Source organism: Ylistrum balloti, unplaced genomic scaffold, assembly GCF_031769215.1.
Source record: "Ylistrum balloti isolate Yb309-2 unplaced genomic scaffold, AGI_CSIRO_Ybal_v1 Utg369916, whole genome shotgun sequence".
In the NCBI taxonomy this organism is placed as follows: domain Eukaryota; kingdom Metazoa; phylum Mollusca; class Bivalvia; order Pectinida; family Pectinidae; genus Ylistrum; species Ylistrum balloti.
In genome coordinates this window covers 373032-382054 of record NW_026782036.1, presented here as the reverse complement: position 1 = coordinate 382054, position 9023 = coordinate 373032, and the positions used below count along the sequence as shown (strand labels likewise).

Sequence of the window (9023 nt, the reverse complement as noted above, 5' to 3'; positions counted from 1 at the left end):
TTAGTTTATTCCGTAGAAACACCTTAAAACAATTCCAATTAAAACCATGTCACACGGTTATATCAAGATCTTGACTTGAAAAACCTCCGAGGTGATAAACTACCCAGCGACATTACCAATTTGGAATACTAGGTATTTGAACTATTTGTATGCATTTTTTCTTTTTATTTCCATTGTTACAGCGTCTATTCACAGTTTAAATTATGCATTTGTACATGAAATTCTACCGCTGCCTATGGATAATATAATTGTTATATCAAATGACTGGAAAGAATGGACATTCGAGGAAAAATTGCTCTTGGATCAATCAATATTAATCTTGTGAGATTTTACATATGTTTGATATTTATGAAACTTTTGAAAAGTCACAAAGTCAGTATTTCTACTGAGGGTATTTATTATGCATGTAAAACGCGATATAGTTTTATATATTGCTGATCACAGCTTGTAAATCGACAAACAATATGTATATTAAGACATTTATGTCTTTAACATTCAAGTCGCTTGGGTCAAATGTAATTTTATGATTCGTTCTGTAATGGTGGTTACATGCACCTTTCTTTTTCCAAACAATAATAAAGCAGTTGCCCACGCTGATACATATAACCACTGGGGTGTTTTAAATACAAAACTTTAAGAGAATGACAATTTTCTATGATTAATAAAAATACATCACAGCTTTGCGAAAATGACAATTTTCTATGACCTATAAACACATATCACAGCTTTACGAAAATGACACTTTTCTATGAAACATAAATGTGTATCAGCAAAAAATCAATCTGGTAAAGCTTTAATCTTTAAAATTTCTAAGCTTGGACTGCTTCATTGTAATATGAATAAGTCGATGCGCAATTCACGACAAATAATATGTATATAAATATAAACTAGAAAAGAACTATAAACTTAATCACCCGTGGTTGTATTAACATAATTTCTAGAGAAAGCAGATAAAACTGCAATAAAACCTATCTGATTTGGTTGTTAGGTTAGTGTGCACATGCTTTATGACTGTAACGTTCTATAAAGATATACAATATGTCGTCTGAATGCATTTTCATGTTTTCTTTAAATGAAATTATGTCATTCTGTATTAAATAAGTAGGTGTTGAGAATTAGAACACGGCGAGTGAGAAAACTCTGATCTCAGCTGTCATGTTGGAATCTACCAGGACATATAGAAAACAATGCGTTTCTAAACTACAAATCACGTCAAAAAGTCGGTAAGTCAAGAATCTCCTGTTGTGATAGCGAATTGTTATTGATTTGAGATACATGTTATTGTTGGAATAGACTGATTGTGTTTGTTCCGGAAGATAGTGTTTAAAAGACTCAAAGGCTCCTGAATATGTTAATGGATAGTTTAGAATATGCACGGGTGATTTACCAATTTTGAATATTTAATGCAATTTAAATAAATAGATAATAAATTAAAGTGTACATCGAATATATACTACATTGGGTATCGTGTTGAATATCTGAATCGGTTATGGTCATGTCTTTTTGATAACATATCTGAACAACGAAATTAGTAATCGAAATAACACAGTTAGCCCTGGTTGGGCCTGATCAACCCAGCTGGCGCACCTCAGGGGGACGTCGTCAAAAGTGCCGAAAAGTCTGAGGAATGATAATCCACCGAATGATGGGACTGGCCTGCATTGTGTTATTCCAGTTTATTCAATGACCAATTACACACATTGCTAATGTCAGTCTGTATTCTCTAATAACCATGCAATCTTGTTTGATTCGTCCTTATATCAATTATCTATGGCTTTAGCAAAAAATCCAGCCACTTGACAGAGACAAATGATTATACCTGTGGAAAAGGTCAATGACACTAAACAGCTCCACAATTTTCATTAGTTGCCTGCTAGGACATTCGTATCGCACCGGAAAATCCGATTTCACTTCTTTCTTTGAATACCCGATTTTCAGAATCGCCTTAGTCTGCAACAAATTGTTTGATCGATCTAAGGGTCATGCCTTTATTATTGGCATATCCCCGAGTTTTAACATTTTGTAATTATCTAATTTATATGGCGATTTTCGGAATTGTCTCAGTTTCATCAAAATTCGTTTTTCTCGAGTTAAAAGCCATTACCTGGTATCATCCATTTTGAAATGGAGGTCACGTTTACAATTGACATTGTCATCTTTCTAGAGAAATGGTATCTTACTTACACAAAATCAGATTATTCATTCCTGCTAAAACATTTTGAACTTTGTAAAACAATGAAACACAAAAAGAAGTTCAAAGTTCCGCAGGTTACTTTCCGTTATGAATACTGAATGGAAAGAAAATATGTGTTCTCTTCAATATTTCTCCAAGCTTTTTTTCAGAATGTAAGTTTATATATGTATATTTCAGGGAAAACTTAATACATAATTGACATCAGAATTTATGGATGCACAATCAATCACTGTAATATACTTCTTGAAAGCATATAGATTGGTACCGAGTAAGATAGTATTATTATACTATCAGTTACGTAGAATGAGGAACAAAATAATGGAATCTTGTACGAAAATGGCAACCAAAGGTAAAATCATCAGGACAAAACAAACAAACAAAATTAAAAATCAGAAAGAAAGCACAAAAAAATAACAATAAAAACAACCACAGTACCAGATATTATTTTTATAGAAATGGAAACAAAACAATAAAATTCGAAGGAAAAAACAAACAAAAAAATTAAATAGAAAAAAGTAATAAATAACAAGAAAAGGTATGGTATTAGATGAAAAAAAAACTTGTTGATAAAATCATAATCCAAACTTTAATTCCATGAAACTAGGGCAAAATATGAACAAAAGAAACAATTAGACGGAGAGTCTTGAAAAAGAACAAGAATATTTATATCAGGTGTTCCATAAGAGTAACTACTTTCTGCTTGATCAGCGACACTTGTCATGTAAAATATCATAAAAATGGTAACAAAAAGGTAAATTAAGCAAGTGAAAAAATCGAACAAAATCGAAAATGAAAAAGAAAGCAAGAAAAAATAACAATTTAAACAAGCATGGTATCAGATGGTAAAACAAAAAACTTACACTTCTTCTGTCAATGTCAATGTTTAAATTTCCCTTATCAAGACTGTATACATTGTATCACACATCCAGTATCGTATTTTATATTGGTCACATGACATCATGTCATAAACTGGGAGGTAAACTAAAAACATGTCGATTGAAAAAAAGTTACAATTACCATAGAAACTCTTTCATATTCTTGAGTGGATTAAAAACGATTAGGGTTGTTCTCCACCAATTTCTCCTCTTCTTCTCCTCTCTAATTGCACATGTTTCTGCCATTTTGATGATTTCTTAAGGTCTCCACTATAATCTGAATCAACATAGTAGTATTACTGAAGGATCTAAGACAGATAAGGTTTGCAAGCTGTAGGTATGGCAATGTTAAGATATCAATATTCATTCCCTGCTATTGTTGTTTCATAGTTGTAGTTGTTTCCCTGCATTCTTTCAAATCTATCGTAGTATGCGAAGTATTTTCCTCTATGAAAGCACTTGAAAAGTTTGTATTCACTTGTGTGTTTTTGTACAATCTTGGGAACATAACAATACTTACGTGAAAAGGGCAATATCAACATGGTGGTTGTCATCTTTGAAGCTGAAGACGCTTACTTATGGTCTTCTCCTTTTGGTTTTTCCTGTGAATCCGTTTTTTTTTTAGAGAGCAGATAATAATTACTCAACAAAATGAAGACTAGGATGCCATCTTGGTATCAAAAATATCAAAAGTAGACAAAATGTTTGTATGTCATGCTTGGACAAGTCATATAACATTGGATTGAAATGAGAATCTATTTAACGTGAGAAATCGAAAACTTATAATGCAGGCATTTAAGGGTTATAGCGACTAAGAAATTACATTGAGAGAATAATTAGGCATGGAATGAGTACAAGAGGATCACATTTACAATATTTAGCAAAAGTGGCCAAGTAAAAAATTAATAAATATTTTTGTATTTAGTCATGGTAAACATACCATTTTTCTGAACATATCTATTATATTTGAAATCGGTCAGAAATAGACTGAATCTGTTGGTGAATGTTATCCTGATCTAACGAAACAGATTGCTGAAAATGTAGCACTCCATGTACGGTGCAAAGGGAGATAATTCAAATTCAGAATAGCGTTGAAAACAAATGTGCTCTGCTCTTTTATTTATCTTCATTAAACAATGATATTTGCCATTGGGAGATGTTATGATTCTTTCTCGAAATATCACGCATCAGTCCTTTGAAATATATTGTTTTCTCTGCATTGACTCGTGACATGAAGCAATGGAGCAATAGCGTTTTTATGTATGTTTTAAATTTTTGGCAATACTAAACACTATCATATACATGCATTGCATACATGTAACAAATTAGAGCATGATTAAGGATATCCACTTGCTGTGTACTCCATATCATTATCCGTGGAGTCAAAGTCATTTATTTGAATTCTAACTGTTTGTTTGAAATATAATCTTACTTGTATCGTAATTTATATAGATATTAATATTGTTGAAGGAAAATATGTATCAAAATTTTTTTGTGTATAAATTTCCTGTTTCATTTTTATTTCATATTATATTTTTTTCAATATGACAGTCACCTTCTCCACATCTGTTGCAAGCATGTCTTGTCAATTTAACGACAAGAAGAAGTAAATACAAATCTATTGTTTTTAATGCACTATCCTGAAGTGAAAAAGTATTTTTCTGGCTCTAATTAAAGGCTGATGTATTTTCAGGGTCGCCCTTACCAATATATTTTCAGTTTTGAAATTGATATTTTCCAATTCAAATTTGTCGGCCCAATGTCCGGACATGGCTTTTATGCGTATTTACACTTTATGACTAAAATTGCATCCACAGAAAATTCTTTGAAATAAAATACAAGAAAAATATATTGTATAGCAATCAGTACAATTTTTGAAAAGACACAATAGAGATAAATTTCATATTTTGATATAAGCTTATAACGACAGCGCTGACTGACAAACGAGAAATTTGACCTATTAAATTGTAGTGAGATTGTGAACGGAATAATGTCTGCCAGCTATCTTGTTACGGTGACAGCAATTGCCTGCTGTTTTCTGGGTGTAACAGCGGTCTGGACACGTGAGTTACAAGACCAGCTGGTAAATGTAAGGAGTGTCACATTTCTAATTACAGTGAATGACACGTGGGATCCTAAGTAAGTACACCACCTTCTGTTCTTCACTTGGCATATAATTTATCATTATTTGAATGAAAGCCAAAGATAAGGCCGACGTGTCTTACTTTCATAGTGTTTTATGAACAGAATTCATGGCCAACCGATATTTTAAAACCCAATGGTATATCCGAAATGTAATTTATAAATGCAACATTTGTTTGTTTGTTTACCAGTGGATGTATTGCAACTGTGAAAACACCTCCTCTAAAACCAAACGTCAAGTACAACCGTACTGAGCAAATTCATGTTGGATCATGTGACCACGGGCCGTTGAATTATCGGGTTTCGGCTCTCAATGATAGTATCAGCGCCATGGTACGTGTCATTCACCTAACAATAAGCATTTAAGTTTGCCTGTTTGCCTGTTTGTTATTTTATCTCGTCATCACCTAATATATCTACTGACCTACATCTCTGTAGACAATTTGGTAGTAGGTAGTTGTTCCCATGTGATTATAGTAATGCATTTCCTTCGCTTGGGGAATGGAGCAGGCGACACTTACTCTTTTTTACATCTCATATTCTCTTTCTATGTAATCATGGCTCTCTCTCTCTCTCTCTCTCTCTCACTCTCTCTCTCTCTCTCTCTCTCTCTCTCTCTCTCTCTCTCTCTCTCTCTCTCTCTCTCTCTCTCTCTCTCTCTCTCTCTCTCTCTCTCTCTCTCTCTCTCTCTCTCTCTCTCTCTCTCTTTCTCTCTCTCTCTATTTTGCCATAGATCTATCGGATTTTTTTGACATGTCTCGAAGGTGTTTGTTCTGGATTACCTGATATTAGCCGTTTAATTTTTAACTGTCACATTTAACATGACGTATAAGTCCAAATAGGTTTTATCTGATTCGTTAAAAACACAGCAAGTCAAACAAAGCGAATTTTATCCATTTTTCTACTAAAATAAACAAAGATCTGAATTAAATTTAGAGGTCACTTGAAATCGACATAATTACCATATAATGCACATTTTACTATCTGATGATCTGATATTAAAATAACTGTATCCTGACACCATATAAAATAAAAGAACATCGTTGTTGGTATTCCTTTAAAACAGTCGTTTGAAATACGAAATCATTGTCCTGTCTTTTTCATTTATGATAAATCAGGTAGAAACTTCAGTTACATATCGACATTGTTTGAGTTGTCAGTTCTATATCCAAGCAACCCATATTCCGTCATTGAGTTTAATAAACAGCTTACAACAGAGTTTAGTATGTGTGAATTAATTTATGTTGTAGAATACGACGTAAGTGTATGATGTCATATGTATTTAGTGTAGGACATGGAAGTGGCGTTTGACTTCCGTATTTGAATATTGAAATACAATATTCTGACATGATTATTCTTGTTAATGATATATATAATGTGACAAAGATATTCAGTGGTACATACAAATTGTAAACAGGTGTTCAGAATCCTCACTTTTTATTTACTTATATATCTTCATCAGTACAGGTTATCAAGTGTTAGAGAAGTTGTGTACCTCAGTAATGATACTTGTAACTAACGTAAATATTTCTGTTACAGAAAGTTGATTTAGTGTTTCACTCGTCCGTAGTAGAAGATGCCGATCCTCCTAAATGCAGCATTGGATGGAATGGAACTTACCTGGTCCCCAAGGCTTCCAACAATACAGACCAGTCTCTACTCCCGGGCTGTATGACGGGTGATTCCAGGGAGGGCTATCATATGACTTATTATTGGTTTCATATTCTGGAATGGTCATTCTAGTAAACACATTTTCTCATTACAATGTATAATTTGTTATAAAATCATTGAATTGAACATCATGAAGACATTTTCATGCTTCATGTATTTGTAGAACAACAGGTACGTGGATAATTTGGCAGGTAGGAATTGTCTTTCAATCATCATAACCAATGATGTTGACTCTGATATCTGCTATTATGTTACTCCTCTTAATAAAAGGTAAGGCAGCATTTGACAGGTACAATTCATTTATATTAATTTATTAAACAAGAGGAAAGGAACCACTAGATGGTTCAACCTTGCTTTCAAATCTTAAATCTATTTTAAGTAGTTGTAATATTGGTGAATTATTGTTTGAATTAAATGTTATTATCCTACTGTAATTACAATGAACACATATCATAGTAAAATCAAATATTATTCTATTTTGGTATCCGTGTATAAATTGTAAAAGTAAAAAGACACATTTCTTTAACTATCTTTAAAACAATGTTTACCACTGAAACAATTGATCAATAATCTTCCTAAACTCCTGATATGTTTACACTCGTAGGACAAACTTCATCAAACGTTCCAATCGTCATGCTTTACTATAAAATGGAGTCAAAAAAGTCAACAATAAGTTCCACAAAGTCAATTATCTAATGTTTAATCAAGTGTACGTCCGATCTTACAGTGTTTCACTTAAAGCTTCAGTCCTTAACTTACATATGTCAATCTTAAGAAGACTAAGAAAAAGATAACGGATTAATAAACCTCACAAATCTACATAATTCGACTCGTTTTTATTAATAAACTCATGAAAAATTGAAGCTAATGTGCTTTGGTAATAATCCTTTTGTTAGCCAGAATTTAACATACTTTGACTTCTGGTTTTGTTTATTTATGTTATATAGAAACATTCAGTTGATATGTATATTTGATCAATATCGTTATTCACATATCTTTGATTTACTTAACATGGATCAGTCGAGTAGGTCACGTGTAGATACGTCTCGCGGTATCGATGGCTATGTTAACGGGGCAATCTTCTCCATCAGATTTGTCGCAGAATATACGATTTAGTGGAAGAGAGGATATTACATCACTGAAATTTTACTTCTACTGTCACCAAAGCGCCGTAGTGGATTTTCTGTTAGCACTCGAAATTAAAACAGAGATTTTTTTTTTATTTCAAAAATCAATCATACACAAATGTTATTCTATACATCTGATACAGTTGAATTATATAAGTTGCATCACACGACAAAAGCAAAATGGAAAAATCTTTAAATAGAACAAAAAAAACATTATGTCTGTATCATAAGTATGTGTCACTTCCATGGGTTTAGCATAAATTTAATGACTGTCGTACTGATAGTGATGACTAGATGTTAACATGAGAAAAAGCGATAAAGTTATTGTGATCCCCATCAATACGAACAAATGATAATCCTAGTTATGACGTAGTGAATCATAACAATTATTTCACCATCTGAAGCAAGTTAATATTTGTGTCAAGCACATTCCACACATGAAATAGACCAAGTTTTATTGGTAAATTCCTAATTTTGATTGAACACAGCATGCACAACAGTGCATCTATTACTGTTATTTTTGGTTTAAAATAAAACCGATTACAGTGGAGTCATTCATGCACAACAGTTCTGGCCTCATTTGAATCAACCCATTAAGACAGCCTCAGTTTTGGTATGAGCAATGTTTTACAAAAAGTTCTCCAAAAATCCCAAAACCGTTGATTGAACTAATTCTATCAATAACATGATCACAGTAATCATGATGATAATTGAAGATAATTTTCAAAAAAAAAATAAATAAATAAATAAATAAAATATTTTTTTATCTGGTGTTTGAAAAGGACGGATACAAATATCTCATTATAAACGATATTTGGAATGGTTACAATGGATTAGCAGAGTAACAACAGTGTTGTAATTATACCTCACGTATCAATTAGTCAAGCCAATGAAGCTACAGACGCACGTACAATGTAGGACGGGTGGGAGACATATTGGGGTAAATGTATATTTATTAGACATGAATGAATATTGCATGCGATAGTTACAAGTCCACTTAACAAAGCTTGATTT

The 9023-nt window shown here is 32.5% G+C and overlaps 1 protein-coding gene across 1 annotated transcript; it reads left to right on the top strand.

Annotated features, from left to right (window-relative positions):
• The first annotated feature begins 5059 nt into the window (after nt 1-5059).
• On the top strand, nt 5060-6954 carry LOC132546864 (uncharacterized). Its single transcript, XM_060210591.1, has 3 exons — nt 5060-5208; nt 5403-5544; nt 6751-6954. The coding sequence occupies exons 1-3, from the start codon at nt 5060-5062 to the stop codon at nt 6952-6954; spliced, it is 495 nt and encodes a 164-aa protein (XP_060066574.1).
• Nucleotides 6955-9023: the final 2069 nt, after the last annotated feature.

Coding starts and splice junctions, on each gene's coding strand:
- LOC132546864 (XM_060210591.1), top strand. CDS start 5,060: ATGTCTGCCAGCTATCTTGTTACGGTGACAGCAATTGCCTGCTGTTTT. Junction 5,209..5,402: donor AATGACACGTGGGATCCTAA/GTAAGTACACCA, acceptor TTTGTTTACCAG/TGGATGTATTGCAACTGTGA. Junction 5,545..6,750: donor ATGATAGTATCAGCGCCATG/GTACGTGTCATT, acceptor TTTCTGTTACAG/AAAGTTGATTTAGTGTTTCA.